We start from the raw sequence: 16,283 nt of genomic DNA on the forward strand, positions 1-16,283 counted from the left end.
AGGAGCAACAAATACTTCCTCAGTGGTGATCTGGCTGCCTCATTGGTCCCCCTGCCCTGGTCTTCTCAGTGACCCTCTGATCACGTGTGCCCCCACCTACAGCCTTTCAGGGCCAATGGTGGCCTCAGGACAGAGTCCATATATCTTAGCGAGGCTTACAAGACCTTGAAGGTCTGGCTGTTGCCTCCCCACCCAATTCTAGCTTCATTTCTCCCACTCCCCTAGATCACTTCTCTGTAGCCAAGTTGGCCTTCCTTCAGCTGTCAACCTCCTTCAAGCCTTGAGAACTTTGTGCTATTCCTTTCACCTGAGAATCTTCTGCCTATCCCCTTCTGCAAGATCCTGTTCCTTTAGATTGCTCCCCAAATGTGACTTCCAAGGAAAGCCAGCCTAGGGCACTGCCCTCATTAACAGCTCTTATACTGGCCTACATTCTCTATCATTGGATTTGTCACAACTGTAATCACATCATCATATGCATCTTGTTCAGTCCCCACCTCCTCCACATACAAAATGTAAACATCATTACAATGGAGCTATATCTCACTTACTTCCTTTCATGACCCTAGTGCCTAGATGGGAACCTTGTACAACTAGGTGCTCAATAGGTATCTGCTGAAAAAAAAACAAAAACAAAAAACAAGTGACTAAGAGGTAGGGCAGGAACTCCCAATGTCTATCCTCTAAGTGGCCAAAGCACTTAGACAGGAAAAATTAAATAAGTAATGGAGCATCTCTTGGGCAGGTGCTAGGGATATACATCTCTGTACCTTGCACCTACCTTAGGGCCTGGCCCATGTTAAAAGCTCAGAGAATTGCTAGCTGAATAAGCATTACCTCTTCCATCTTCACGTACTCCTCCCTCCATGGTGATCTCATCCAGTATCATGGCTTTAAATGTCACTTATAAGCTGATGACTCCCCAGATTATAGCACTAGCCTGGACCTCGTCCCAGAACTCATATATCCAACTACTTATTTGATACCTCCACTTGGAATGTTTCTAATAGGCATCTTAAAGTTAAAATGGCCAAAACAACTTTTTATTTCTGTTTTGGCCAGCCTTCCCCAGCCCAACCTATTCTTCTCATTGTTCAGGCCACAAGTTTTGAAGTCATGCTCGACAACTCTCTTCTCTCACACCTTTCACACAATTAATAAACAAATCTGTCAGCTCCACCCTCAGAATATATCTAATATCCAACCACCTCTCTTCCTACCTCTGCCTGGTTCAAGCCATCTGATGCAATAGCCTCTACCTGGCCTCTCTGCCTCCAATGGCTTCTCCATACTCTATCCTCCACCCAGTAGTCAGGTCATCAAATCTTGGCTCAAATGTCACCTCCTCAGACAGTCCTTCCCAGAAATCTCTATTTAGAACAATACTCATCCTATCACCATGGGTTCTCTTTTTCTATTTTATTTTTATCCATTGCACTTATCAGAGTATGACATATTTTTGCTTATTTATTATCTTTATTCTCCTGTTAGAATGTAGGTTCCATGAAGAAGGCATTTTGCTCATTTTGTTCTCTTGTACATTCCTTTTTAAAAATGTATTTTATTAGAGAGAGAGAACACACATGTGTGCATAAGCATGAGCAGGATTGAGGGGGGGGAGTGGCAGAAGCAAAGGAAGAGAAAGACTCTTAAGCAGGTGCCACACCCAGCATGGAGCCTGATTTGGAGGCTCCATTTAGTGACCCTGAGATCATGACCTGAGCTGAAATCAAGAGTCAGATACTTGGGCAGCCCTGGTGGCGCAGCGGTTTGGCGCCGCCTGCGGCCCGGGGTGTGATCCTGGAGGCCCAGGATAGAGTCCCACGTCGGGCTCCTTGCATGGAGCCTGCTTCTCCCTCTGCCTGTGTCTCTGCGCCTCTCTGTGTCTCTCATGAATAAATGAATAAAATCTTTAAAAAAAAAAAAAGAGAGAGTCAGATACTTAACTGATTGGGCCACCCAGGCAACCCTCTTGTACATTCCTACTAGAGTTCCGGTTACCAATTACTATATATACTATATCACACCAACAAGCAGTTCTCTGAACACCAGCTGGGTGTCCTACAATTCAATTAAATTCTGAAACTATCTACTGGAAGATAGCATTAGAATCCACAGGTTAAGGGCTTGGTCCTGTAAGACTGCCCCACCCATCCCACAGCAGAAGCCAGTCACAAGCCCACGTTACCTGTGCTACTACTACTTCATCATTGTCTTCTCTCTCTCTCTCTCTTTTTTTTTTTTTGTTACCTGTGCTTCTAACTAACTGGCTATAAATCAGAGGTTTCCATGACCCTCTCCTTGGGTTTGATTAATTTGCTACAGCAACTCACAGAACTGAGAAAAACATTTATGGAATCACCAGTTTATTAGGAAAGGATATAACTCAGGTACAGCCAGATGAAAGAGACACAAAGGGCAAAGTATGAAGAGAGGGGTCAGAGCTTCCATGCCCTTTCCCAGCATGCCAGCCTTTCTGCATCTCCACATGTTCACCAACCCAGAAGCTCTCCAAACCCTCTCTTTTTAGTTTTTAGGAGGCCTCAAAATGTAGGAATGATTGATTAAATCATTGGCATTATTGAACTCAACCTCCAGCCCCTCATCCCTCCCTTGGAGGTCAGAGGTTGGGCTGAAAGTTCCAACCCTCTAATGGTTGGCTCAACTGGCAATCAACTCCTATCCTTAGGTACTTTCCAAAAGTCACTTTATTAACATAAACCTTAACATAAATGTAGTAGAGAAGGACCTGTTATGATATAAGACACCCAATTCACCCATTTTACCATTTGAGGAACTGAAACTAAAGACCAAATGTTATGACAAAAGATGCTGCCCTGAGACACAAACATTTACAAATAAAATGATACAATAGCTGAGATGTACTTAAAGAGAAAAAAGAGATGTTGCCATTTTCAGGTAATTCCAAGTTTTAGGGAGCTCTGAGCCAGGAACCTGGATGAAGATCAGATATATCTATTTCTCATTATAAGTCACAATATCATAAACCTTCACCCAGAACAATGACGGACGCCTAGTTTTCTCTCAAAAATCAGCAGTCAGGGATCCCTGGGTGGCGCAGCGGTTTGGCGCCTGCCTTTGGCCCAGGGCGCGATCCTGGAGACCTGGGATCGAATCCCATGTCGGGCTCCCGGTGCATGGAGCCTGCTTCTCCCTCTGCCTGTGTCTCTGCCTCTCTCTCTCTCTGTGACTATCATAAATAAAAAAATAAAAATAAAATATTAAAAAAAATCAGCAGTCAGGAAGTTCCAAATGAACTCTTTGTTCTAGAGAGTCGAGTTTTCTCCCTGTCAATGAAAAAGAATGCAGATGCCAGAAATCAAATACCCACTACTTGTCCTTCTGTCTGGGCCTTAAAATAATTGAGATTTAACTGGGGGGCACTTTTGCATATAATTAAAGAGTGACACTGAAGTCACTGGCGAGTCAGAGGGGGCTGTTCTCTCCCAGAGCAAATATAGGTCCTACTTTTTACTACATGCTGGAGGGAACCTGTTCTGTAATTATTGGATGTCCCATCCTTTCATCCATAGTAGGCCTTCCTGCCTTGTGGTCTTTTCATGGGGCTGTGACGTGGCATTTGTGACACTTGGACTCAGTCTAGATTGTTTACAGAAGTAGTTCTCAATTGGGGCCATTTTACCCTTCAGAGGACATTTGGTGCTGTCTGCAGACATTTTAGGTTGACAGTTGAGAATGAAATGCAATTGGCGTCTAGTAGGTAGAGACTGTAGATGCTGAGAACATCCTTCAATGCACAGAATAGCCCCCCCAACAAAAAACTTTCTGGTCCAAAATGTTAGTGCCAAGGTGGAAAAATCCTGGTTTAGTGTAACATTAATAATAATTGGTAGCTGGCATCATTGACTTTTGCTATGTGCCAACTCTTGCAGTATATACTTTACAAGCACCATCTCAATTTCCAAATTGTCCCCGAGAAATGAGGGCTATTACAATCCCCATTTTACAAATAAGAAAACTGAGGCTCAGAGAGGTGGGTTCAATTATCTATGGTTACACATCTTAGTAGGGATAGAGTCAGGATGCATACCCAAGTCCACCTGGCCTCAAAGTCTGTACTTTTAGCCTCTGCTCTGTGTTGGAAGTTGCTCTGCCCACCAGTTGGAAGTTGAGGGGGTGTAACTAGGCCTCTCTGGGTGTGCCTAAATTTATCTGCTGCCTCCATGGACAGGAGGCTGAGCGGTGAGCCTTCAGAGGGGTCTGTCCACTCAGTCAAGGCTTGGCTATTGGCCAGAGAGGAGATTTTTCTTCCCTGAGTTGTCCTAGCCTGTCTGGTCTCATGCTCTCTGCACTGCAGTACAGTACTTGGCTCTAAGGCTCAGGTTCCCCTGCCAGCCCCAGGCTGGTGCCAGCCCTTCTCCATGGGGAGGAAGCTTCTGGATTCAGACTCAGGCCTTATGCACTCTTCCATGGAGCCCATCCTTTCTGGGCAGCAGTCCTTGAATCAATTATGGGAGCTTCAAGGTCACATCTCACATATCCTTTCAGGTAAGGGAGGCTAGGGCTGCTAGGTTGGTGACAGAACTGGTCCAAGAAAGGGCTGGAGATCCCAGAAAAGCCTTGAAAAGTGATTGGTGGACAGGGCTGGGAACAGTGTAATCTTAGACCAGTGGCAAGTAAAGGTGGAGCAGGCTGTGGTCTTTCTAGCCTGTTTGTAGGAGGGTGGAGCTCCAAGCTCTGCAAGGAATCCCTCCGCCTGTTTATGAACAATCTCAACGGGCTTTCTGAAGGCTCTGGGAAAGTGTAGTGGCTTAAATACAAAGGTAGTTTGTCCAGGGAAGATCAAGACGGTCAAGGACCGGTTTAGGGTCAAGTGTGAGAGGAAGCAATATTGAATTTGTTTGAAATATCCATCCATCCATTCATCCAACATATTTGTAGGGAGCTTCTGCCAGGAGCCAGGGATACTTACAGTTTCCAGGAACATGCATCATCTGTCTTTGTCTGGGGAAACGGGCAGTTCAGAGGTTCCATCTACTTTATGTGACTGCGGAGTCAGCCCAGCTTTGTCATTTCTGAACAGTATAACTTTAGGCAAGGGACTTCACATCTCTGAACCTTATTTTCCTCATCTGTGTAATGGAGAGAACAGCAGTTCTTGATATCCACCCCATAGAATTGCGAGAAGTCAATGAGGCAATGAGACAATGTGTCCCAAATGCCTGGTATATAATAAGTTCTCAATACATAACAGCAATAGTTACAATCTTTTTGGACCTTGGTTAGGTCTTTAGATGCATTATTTAATATAATCCATTCCACCATCTTATGATGAAGGTATTATCTCCATTTAAAAGTCAGGAACCGGGATCCCTGGGTGGCGCAGCGGTTTGGCGCCTGCCTTTGGCCCAGGGCGCGATCCTGGAGACCCGGGATCGAATCCCACGTTGGGCTTCTGGTGCATGGAGCCTGCTTCTCCCTCTGCCTATGTCTCTGCCTCTCTCCTCTCTCTCTGTGTGTGACTATCATAAATAAAAATTAAAAAAAAAAGTCAGGAACCTGGGGCACCTGGGTGGCTCAATTGAGCATCCAACTCTTATGTCAGCCTAGGTCATGAAATTGAGCCCCTCTCGACCACACAGGGTCCGTGCTTGGTGAGGAGTCTGTGCCTCTTCTTCTCTCTCTCCTTCTGCCCCTCCCCCAGCACACATGCTCTCTAAAATAAATGGATGAATCTTAAAAAAAAAAAAAAAGAAAGAAAATGCATATTTTTCAGGCTTAGAAGATTTTTCAAGCAAATTTAGTAGCTTGAGTGGAATAAAGTGAGTTGCCCAGATACATGAGGCTATGGAACTCCAGGTGGGCCAATTCAAGTGGGCTTGGGCTCTTCATTCCAGGAGTTTGGGTTATTCTAGGGCAATTGTTCTTTATGTATGTTGAGTTAAAGTCCTTTGTACATCTGATGGAAGCTATAGATCCTCTCCTTGGAAAAATGCCTGTGAGCCAACACACATTTTATGCATAATTCTAGGGGGCTTGTAAAACTCATCCATGGACCCCCTTAAAAAACCCTCCTCTTAGGGTGGCATTTCCCAAATTGCGGACCATATCACTAATGGTCTCCAAGATTGGTTTAGCAATATGAGGACAAAATGTTTTATATTCTAATATATCTATTCATGTTTTATAATTACCTTCCATTTATGATAAATGAGACTGGCTTCTCATTTATGCATTTGCCTTTTTTTTTTTTTTTAGATTTTATTTATTTATTCATGAGAGACACAGAGAGAGAGTCAGAGACATGGGCAGAGGGAGAAGCAGGCTCCTCACGGGGAGACTGATGCTGGACTCAGTGCCCATACATTTGCCTTTTTAAAAAATACTTATTTTTGGGTGCCTGGGTGGCTCAGTGGTTGAGCATCTGTCTTTGGCTCAGAGCGTGATCCCAGAGTCCTGGGATAGAGTCCTCTATTGGGCTCCTTGCATGGAGCCTGCTTCTCGTCCTTCTGCCTGTGTCTCTGCCTCTCTTTCTCTGTGTCTCTCATGAATAAACAAATAAAATATTTTAAAAATATATACTTATTTTTTAAAAATAGAGTGTAATTAAAGAAAAACATTGAATAGTAGTAGAGGTAGGGTGCCGGTATAGCAAAAATCATGAAGATGATTTAGGAAACTTCTCGGGGGTTTCTACTTGGTGAAGTCATACTGCATTTGGTCCAGTGTCATCTGAGCTTCCAGAGGACCCTGAAAATGACCTATTCTGGGGTTTTCTAAATCTGATTAGATGGTTCTCATCAACCAAGAATGAGGTTGAGTCTCCAGTTTCTCCCCTTCCCAGGGAAATTCCCTGGTGTCTATGATGAGTTGTCCCCTCCTTGCTGCCAATCAGAACTACACCAGATATTGTCTTTCTACAGCTTGAAGTGTAGGCATTTTGGTGCTATATCCATTCATTTATTCAGCATTCATTCAGCAAACATTATGTGCCAATTAGCAAGCACAGACCACACTCTATTTCACTCCTAGAAAGTACAAAATCCCTGGCACCTGACGATAAGCCAGTCTGTCTAATGTGATAGAGTACCAGATTTGGAGTCAGACCAGGCTCCATAACTAACTCGCTGTGTATTCATGAGGTCCTTTTCCTTCTGTAGTGTTATTTTTCTGATAACATTTCCATCACTATTTTCCCCCCAATAGCAAATACTTATTTTTCCATACAAATTCTTCAATTCTCCCAGCATCAACTGGGTGTCCAACAATTCTTTTTTTTTAAGATTTTATTTATTTTATTTATTCATAGAGACACGGGGGGGGGGGGCAGAGGCACAGGCAGAAGCAGGCTCCATGCAGGGAGCATGACGTGGGACTCGATCCAGGGTCCCCAGGATCAAACCCCGGGCTGCAGGCAGTGCTAAACCGCTGTGCCATCGGGGCTGCCCGGGTGTCCAACAATTCAACTCAATGCTATCACTGATTCCCAGCATTAGCACAGACCCCAGTGGCTATGGGCTCAGTCTCATAAGATTGCCTCCACTTTAGGACCACCTGGGTGGCACAGCGGGTTGAGTTGCCAGCTCTTGTTTTTGGCTCAGGTTGTGATCGTGGGGTTGTGAGATCAAGCCCCATGTTAGGCTCTAAACTCAGAGTGGCATCTGCTTGGGATTCTCTCTGCCCCTCCCCCCATAAATAAATATATATATTCTAAAGACTGCCCCCACTTCAGATGTCCCTGCAAATGAGGTTCCCAGGCTGCCTTCACTTTGCCCAGCTGACTAAAAATTTGAGGGTTCCCATGTTGGCCTCCTGAGGTTTGATAATTGTATAGAACAACTCACAGAATTCAAGAAATACTCTACTTACAATTATAGATTTATTATAAAGGACAACTGAGGAACAGCCAAATGGAAGAGATGCAAAAGGGGGTGGTGGTACAGAGTTCCCACTCCCTCCCACCACCACCAGGGGTGCCACCCTCACAACACTTCATGGTTTGGGAGTTTTTATGGCGATCTCATTACATAGGCATGGCCACTGGAGATTGGATTTAATCTCCAGTCCTTCTCACCTCCCAAAAGGTGAGGAGGTAGGGAGGGTCAAGGAGGGAGAGATGTCTGGGAAAGGGAGTGGAAAGTTTTAAACTTCTAATCACAAGGTTGGTTCCTCTGGTGACTAGCTACCTAGATATGTCAAGCTATCCAGCCCCCCTCCCGCAAAACAGTCACCTCATTGGCATAAACTGTGGTATCAGTGGTTAATAGAAGCTCATTATGAATAACAAAAGATGCTCTTATCACTCAGAAAATTCCAAGGCTATTTAGAACTCTGTGTCAGGAAACTCTAGACAAAGATCAAATGTATATATATATATATATATATATATATATATATATATATATGTATAATATATTTTTTTATACTAGATCTTCTCTGAGTATGTCTTCTGGTTGCGAAAAGAGAGTATTCAGCTGGATGAGAGTACCATAGGCCATATCTAGACTACACTGTATTTTATTTTAAATATTTTATTCATTTCACTAAGAGAGAGAGCAGAAGCAGGAGGTAGTGGCAAAGGGAGAGGGAGAGCAGGCTCCCCACCGAGTAGGGAGCCCTGATCCAGAATCAGGACCCGAGCCAAAGGCAGATGCCCAACTGACTGAGCTACCCAGGCACTCTGCACTGTATTTTTAAAAATCAATTTATGACTAACATTTAAAAGTGCTATTTCTCTCAAAAAGAATCCAGATGTCTCATCCCTCTTGAAAATCAGAAGATTTAGCAACATTGGCTCAGCATTCCCAAATGGCAACATCTGCATGGCACCTTTAAAGGGGCTTTTCTAGTGCACCTGGGTTGCACAGTCGGTTAAGTGTCCAACTCTTGGTTTTGGCTCAGGTGGTGATCTCAGGGTACTGGTATCAAGCCCTGTGTCAGGCTCAGTGTGGAGTCTGCTTGAGATTCTCTTCTCTCCCTCTGCCCCTCCCCCTGCTCATGCTCTCTCTCAAAATAAAAAAAATAAAATCTTAAATTTTTAAAAAATTTTTATTTTTTTAAAGATTTTATTTATTTGAGAGAGCATGAGTAGGGGGAGAGGAGCAGAGGGAAAAGGAGAGACAGTCCCAAGCGGACTCTGCACAAGCACAGAGATCTCATGATTGTAGCCGAAACCGAGTCCATATTTAACCGACCACACCACCCGGAATCCCAACATCATCCCATTTCAAACTCCTTTTCTCCAAAGTTATAAATAAGAAAAAGGCAGACTGTCAACTTAGCTAAATATGTTAATACTGAAGTTAAGAGGATGGATTTTAGGGGCACTTGGATGATTCAGTTGGTTAAGCATCTGCCTTTGGCTCAGGTCATGATCCTTTTTTTTTTTTAAGATTTTATTTATTTATTCATGAGAATACACAGAGAGGAGAGAGAGAGAGAGAGAGGCAGAGACACAGGCAGAGGGAGAAGCAGGCTCCATGCAGGGAGCCTGACATGGGACTCGATCCCAGGTCTCCAGGATCACGCCCTGGGCTGAAGGCGGTGCTAAACCGCTGAGCCACCCGGGCTTCCCCCCCCCCCCTTTTTTTTTTTAAGATTTTATTCAGGTCATGATCCTGGAGTCCCATGATTGAGCCTAAGTTGGGCTCACTGCTCAGCGGGAAGTCTGCCTCTCCTTCTTCCTCTGGCCTTACCCTCTTCTTATGCTCTCACATGCGCTCTCTCTCAAATGAATTTTAAAAAACGGATTTTTAAATCATCCAGACCTGGAACTTATTATTTATTAACAATGTAACTTTGAGGGGCACCTGGGTGGCTCAGCGGTTGAGCTTCTGCCTTCGACTCAGGGCGTGACCCTGGGGTCCCCGGTCAAGTCCCAAATTGGGCGCCCTGCAGGGAGCCTGCTTCTCCCTTTGCCTGTGTCTCTGCCTCTCTCTCTGTGTCTCTCATGAATAAATAAATAAAATCTTAAAAAAAAAAAACAATGTGACCTTGAGAAAGTCAATTTCCTAATCTGTTAAATGGGGATATAAGACCTGGTAATTTTTTTTATTTATGATAGTCACACAGAGAGAGAGAGAGGCAGAGACACAGGCAGAGGGAGAAGCAGGCTCCATGCACCGGGAGCCCGACGTGGGATTCAATCCCGGGTCTCCAGGATCGCGCCCTGGGCCAAAGGCAGGCGCCAAACCGCTGCGCCACCCAGGGATCCCAAGACCTGGTAATTTTAATTCAATGCATAATACAGATTCAATGCAGACACTGAATTAGATTTTGAAAGTCGCAGTAGTGAACAAGATAGGGACAGAGAGACAATAACCAAGCAAATAAATATATGAGAGAATTCTTCTGAAGGAATAAATGAAGCAAGTACAGTGGAAATATAAATGTTGCAGAAAGTCACTGAAGGATGGCGGTAGTGACAAATAGAAATGGGAGGTCAGGGAAGGTGGCATTTGAGCTGAAATCTAAATAAGCACACAGCTATGCCAAAAGGAAGACGGGAGGAAAGCGTCCCAGGCCCAGCTGTTGTGAGGAGTAACTGAGTGAATAAAAGCACTTGGTGGTAAACAACCACTCAATAAACAGCTGCTATTCTTTTTTTTTTTAAAGATTTTTTATTTATTTATTCATGATAGTCACAGAGAGAGAGAGAGAGGCAGAGACACAGGCAGAGGGAGAAGCAGGCTCCATGCACCGGGAGCCCGATGTGGGATTCGATCCCGGGTCTCCAGGATCGCGCCCTGGGCCAAAGGCAGGTGCCAAACCGCTGCGCCACCCAGGGATCCCTACAGCTGCTATTCTTATTAAGGCATATACTTTCTTCATTCCTTCTGTTCAAACAAGGAGAAGCTGGGCAAGCCATAGATCTATTTATTCATGAGAGACACAGAGAGAGAGAGAAAGAGAGAGAGAGAGGCAGAGACACAGGCAGAGGGAGAAGTAGGCTCTATGCAGGGAGCCCGATGTGGGACTTGATCCTGGAACTCTGGGATCACGCCCTGAGCCAAAGGCAGTCGCTCAATCGCTGAGCTACCCAGGCATCCCAATTATATATATATATATATATATATATATATATATATATATATATAATTGAAAAAAATATATATGAAAAGTAAATGTAGGGGCATCTGGGTAGCTCAGTCAGTTGAGCGTCTGACTCAGTTTTGGCTCAGGTCAACATCTCAGGGTTATGAGATAGAGATTTCCTCTTCCTCCCTGCCCCCATCCCTCCTACTTCAGAACCCTGGGCTCTTTCTCTCTCAAATAAATACATCTTTTCTGAAAAAAGTAAATATATAAATATATTCATGAAAAGTAAAGGCCCCCAAGAAAAATTCAGGCTCTGGCCTTGTAAGGAGATTCCACAGCTCTGAATCATACACCCAAGTCAGGTAGAAGCACTAACCCAGCCTCACCCCTGTCACCAACCCAAGTTCTTCCTCCATACATCATACAGAACTGTTTTAACTCCTGAAACTTGTAATCCCTGCACTGGAAACCTGGAACTGGGAAAAGCTTCTTCATTTTATTTAATTGATGTGCATATGTTGTACCCGAGGTTCTTCTTATTATTCCCTTCTGTTTCTCTTTGGAGTTGTGTGCCTGTCTGGTCCCATCGTTGTAAGGAGCTCTGGGTTAATGAGAGTAAGTGGTCAAGAAGGAAAATGCAGAAAAGTAAACAGAAGGCTTCTATTTGCATGATGAATTTGGTAGTTTGCTATTAAAGTGCAAACATACATTATAGGCATTTTAGAGTTGGTCAAAATCTTGCTGTGACTCTTAGGACAGTTCCATAAGCTGATAGTTTTCCATAAAATGCATTGAGCACTTAACTACATGTCACACATTGCGCTGAGGAACTTCAAAAGCATCTGTTCCCTTCATATCCCCTTCACGGATAAGTAAACTGAGATTCAAAGTGCTATGCTAGTAAATGACACTGCTGGGATTTAAATCCTGTTCTGACCCTGCTCCCCAACTTTCCAAGACCTAGCTTTTTAAAAGATTTTATTTATTCATGAGAGACACACAGAGAGAGGCAGAGACATGGGCAGAGGGAGAAGCAGGCTCCTCACGGGGAGACTGATGCTGGACCCAATCCCGGGGCCCCAGGATCACACCCTGAGCCAAAGGCAGACGCTCAACCAAGAGCTACCGAGGGGTCCCCAAGACCTAGTTTTTTTAACTGCTTAGTGGTAAGTCTCCTAAAGCTAGAGGAAAATACTTCTGAGGGATGCCTTTCTATCCATTAGGGTACTTCCACCCTAGAGATAAATCCCCAACCAAGAAACTCCCACATTGGAAAGACTGCCTCATCGTGCAGCAAGAAGCCCCACCCTGGACACATACACACACACCCGGGATCAGAACTCCCAAATCCACCCAGATGTAACCCTGGCCCCTTAGAGAAGTCTTAGTTGCCCAGCAGGGTAAGGACAAGCCCCCCCCACTCCATTCCCTCCCCACAAGAAGACCGGCTACATAATTTGCGGGACCCAATGCAAAATGAAAATGTGGGGTCTTTTGTTTAAAAAAAAAAATTAAGAATTTCAAGAATGAGAGTGCTGAGCATTAAACCAAGCCCTGGGGCCCCTCTTCTACGAAGGCCCTGGTCACTCGACGATAAGGCCGGCCCTGCTTCAGAGATAACCCTTCCAGGGAAGCGATTGGCTACCTCAGTCAGAATCCCTAAATCCTTTGGACCCGGGGTGCAGGTGGGGAGTACGTAGAGCACCCAACTCCCCAATATATTCGAGAACACACCCTGGGATAACTTTCGAAAATTGGGGAGGCACTTCTCTTGGCGTGGGCACAAAGTAGCCTCCAACCCCTCCAGTCTCTGGGTGGTCCTCGCGACCCCGCCCAGCTCCACCTTCGGGGTATGTGGGCCTCACCGCGTGCTACCCATTGCCGGGGCAACCGACGCCGCGAGAAATGCATTGTGGTCTGCAACAAAATGCAGGAGAAAGATCCTGAGGGAGCCATTGAGTCCATGGACCAATGGGAGAGTCGTGGGGGCTGCGTCAAGCCAATGGGGACATGCCGCGGGGGGCGGGGTTGGCAGGAGCAGGGCGGGGCCTAGGCACTAGGCGGCGGCGGCTGGCGTGGGGCTCCTTAGATGCGCCACGGCTTCGGTAGCGACCGTAGCTTCAGCCGGGTCTGAGCGTCGCCAGCCCCTCCCCCAGGAGACCGTTGCAGTTGGCCGCCCCCTGCTCCTCGGTGAGAGACTCGGGGGCTGCGGGGGCCCTCGCTGCCTGGTTACTTCCCCCGCTGGACTTGTCCCGCCGTTCGGTCCGCGCGGCCCGCGCTTTCTGAGAAGTGGGGCGGGGGGCGGGAGGAGCGGGAGGAGCGGGCTGGGGGAGCTGGCACCTTGCGGGCGCAGCTTACACCACAACTCCTCACACCTTGCCCGGGCCTCGCCCCCCAGGTAACCATGTGCGACCGAAAGGCGGTGATCAAAAACGCCGATATGTCGGAGGAGATGCAACAGGACTCGGTGGAGTGTGCGACTCAGGCGTTGGAGAAATATAACATAGAGAAGGACATTGCGGCCCATATTAAGAAGGTGAGAACAGGGCGAGGGTGGGGGGGCTCGGGCCGTTTGCGCACAGCCGGGGCGAGTCACAACTTAGCCCTTCTTTCCGATCCTGCGTCCCCAGAGCGTTTGGCAGACATCCTTGGAAGCACGCAGGGCAGCTCTCGTGTAGAGGTTTCCAGAAAGGACGCAGATGAATTTTGCGCTCCTGATGAGAAGACCAGACCCTCTGCGCCTGAAGTTTTTTTATTACCTAGCTCCGCAGGGGGAAAGCGCCACCTAGCAACGGTTTCTAGGATCAGGGAGCAGCGGTTCCCCCTTCTTCTGCATGATTCCTGCGCGGAGGATCCATCTGGGTGTTGGGGGTGGGGGTGGGGGCTGCGTAGGTGTTTCCAGCCGGGCCAGAGAGAGATCTTGCCAGCCTTCGTTAGTCGGCAGTTGAGGGAAAGTGGGTGGTAGTGGTGGTTAGGGGGCTGGGGTGAGGGCTTGGTAAATGGCAGTCTGTAGAAAGCTGGCAGGACTGCCAATTTCTCCGAGCTGTGTTTTCTGGAAGGGAAGGAAGCTGGCAGCCTAAGCCGTGGGAGGGTTCCCAGTTGAGAATGGGGAGATGAGACTTCAGATGGAACAGAAACACCTTTTTTGACAAATGCAGCAGTGGGTTTCTCTAGCTTGTAAGAATGTTATTCCAATTCCAGTAGATGTAAAAGATGTTCGCGCTGCATACAATATGAGAGCTGACTTTTGTGTAACTCCTCACAGAGAATTTTAAGAATTACATGAAGATTAGCTTTAGCCCCTGCCCTAGTCACCTAGTGAAGAAATTATCACAGGTGTTCTAGTTCTCAGAGTGCCTTTGGCTGAGGAAATAGGGAAAGTTCCTGCAATTTGCTATGCTTGTGTACCAGGTGATAGATTAGCACCATTAGGTTAGATGTGGAAGAGAGGGCTATTGAAATTATAATTAAGGATAGAATCTGACCTGGTGGCTCTCAGATTCTGCTTCTAGCATTCTTTTTGTAGGAACAGTGGATTCCAGGGTATCTTGTGCCGTTTAAATTTTGATCCACAGTGGTTTAGATGCTGATTGAGGCTTTGCCCTTTTGTTTTTAGTGATATTGGCATGCAGTTAAGGAATGGGGTATTTTGGGCTAAATATTTACCATTTGGATTTTGTGGTGTGCGACCTACAGTAGGATAATTTTCTGTTTACACATAATGTGATAAACTAAACCTGTTATCACCTACTGTCAATTATTGAGCTACCATAGGAGCTATGAAGGTGAAATTACCATGTTAACAAAGTGCCCTGTCTTTGAGGCTGCCCTTTCTGCCTTTTACCTCCCCAGCCCCCATTCTCAGCTTAGCTCAGACTGCAAGTATGTGTGCATTAATGCACTATGTAGGCGACTTGGAGCTGGGGAACATTCTTTCATGCTAAGAATTTGCAGATGCTAACGTTCCTCCTTTCTTACCCCTACAGGCTCTGCTTATCTAGGAGGCAAACTCTGACCTCTGGTTTAGCACTGAAATTCTAGTATTCTCTTTTTCTTTCCCCTTCTCTCCCCCAACCAGGAGTTTGACAAGAAGTACAACCCCACCTGGCACTGCATCGTGGGGAGGAACTTCGGTAGTTATGTGACACATGAAACCAAACACTTCATCTACTTCTACCTGGGCCAAGTGGCCATTCTGCTGTTCAAATCTGGTTAAAAGCATGGACTGTGTCACACACCCAGTGATCCATCCAAAACCAAGGACTGCAGCCTAAATTCCAAATACCAGAGACTGAAATCTTCAGCCTTGCCTAGGGGAACACCTCGATCTTTGAACCTTTATTGTGTTGTTTTGTACAGGGCATTCTCTGTACGAATTTGTTGTGGTTATAAAACAATTAGAAAAACAGCTTACATTTGTATTTATTTTCTATTCCATACCTCTGCCCCATGTTTTTTCTCCTCAAAATCCATTCCTTTCCAAATAAATCTGTTGGAGAAGTGTGTGTTAGTTACGATTTGTTCACATCTAGGGTTGAAAATGGCCTATCACTTGATCTTGAGCAGGTTACTGGGTTTCAGGCCTTGCAGTGTGAGTTTCCGTGGGATATAATAGACTAGCCTATTCATAGTGCTCTTGAGTCCTTAATCTCCCCTCCTGCAGCTGTCCGTGCATGGAAGCATACTGCTTAGAAGTGCATGTTGAGAAATGCATGGCAGAGAAACCTTTGGATTAAATCTTATTACTAATCTGATAAATACTATCCTTAAGTGCTTGTTTTGTTAAAAGATGCTGTAGAATGTTCTGGACTTTTGGGCCTCAGGTAGTACTGATGAATATGTAGAACTTTATGAAAGCTTTTTATGGCTATAAAATAAGCCAAAACAAAGTTGAGCTAATGAGAAGTTTGCTGGGCTCTAGGTTGTTTGCACCTGCCCCCTTTTCCTGCTTTTCCCAAAAGGACAAAGATTAAAAGTGGTCTTAAAAGGGAAAATGAAAGTTTTTGAGCAGCAGCCCTCCATGTGATTCCAATAAAGTCTTTGCAGGAATTTAAACGTGTAAGCCTGCTGTGCCGTGCTTTAACTAGCTGTGCTTAGAAACACCCATTAACAATGAAGTGTGAATTGAACCTTTCATTAAAAGACCCAATTAAAGCTGTGGATAAGTAATCTTCGTTAAAGGTTTCCTGCTATCAATTTTAAGAAGACTTAAGTCTTCTCTATGAAGAAAAGCAAATATAGCAGACTTGGCTTTTGTAGGCATA

At 45.5% G+C, this 16,283-nt stretch overlaps 1 protein-coding gene and 1 long non-coding RNA gene across 3 annotated transcripts in view; one reads left to right on the plus strand and one right to left on the minus strand.

The window, feature by feature from the left end:
* DYNLL1 (dynein light chain LC8-type 1) overlaps window positions 1-15,522 on the plus strand; it is a 32,250-nt gene extending 16,728 nt beyond the window's left edge. Inside the window, exons 1-3 of one of the 2 annotated variants that reach the window (XM_025474208.3) lie at window positions 13,049-13,209; window positions 13,418-13,555; window positions 15,098-15,522. In XM_025474208.3, coding sequence (XP_025329993.1) covers window positions 13,424-13,555; window positions 15,098-15,235 — 270 coding nt within the window. In that variant the 5' untranslated portion in view covers window positions 13,049-13,209; window positions 13,418-13,423 and the 3' untranslated portion in view covers window positions 15,236-15,522. Of the gene's footprint in view, window positions 1-13,048; window positions 13,210-13,417; window positions 13,556-15,097 lie in introns of those variants that run through there. The other variant, XM_025474209.3, reaches the window with a different exon arrangement.
* LOC112676680 (uncharacterized) lies at window positions 1,281-12,952 on the minus strand. Its single transcript, XR_003146659.3, has 3 exons — window positions 12,754-12,952; window positions 4,955-5,114; window positions 1,281-1,910 (listed from the first exon to the last, which is right to left on the minus strand). It is a non-coding gene; the product is annotated as an uncharacterized LOC112676680 (long non-coding RNA).
* Window positions 15,523-16,283: the final 761 nt, after the last annotated feature.

Source organism: Canis lupus, chromosome 26, assembly GCF_003254725.2.
Source record: "Canis lupus dingo isolate Sandy chromosome 26, ASM325472v2, whole genome shotgun sequence".
Classification (NCBI taxonomy): domain Eukaryota; kingdom Metazoa; phylum Chordata; class Mammalia; order Carnivora; family Canidae; genus Canis; species Canis lupus.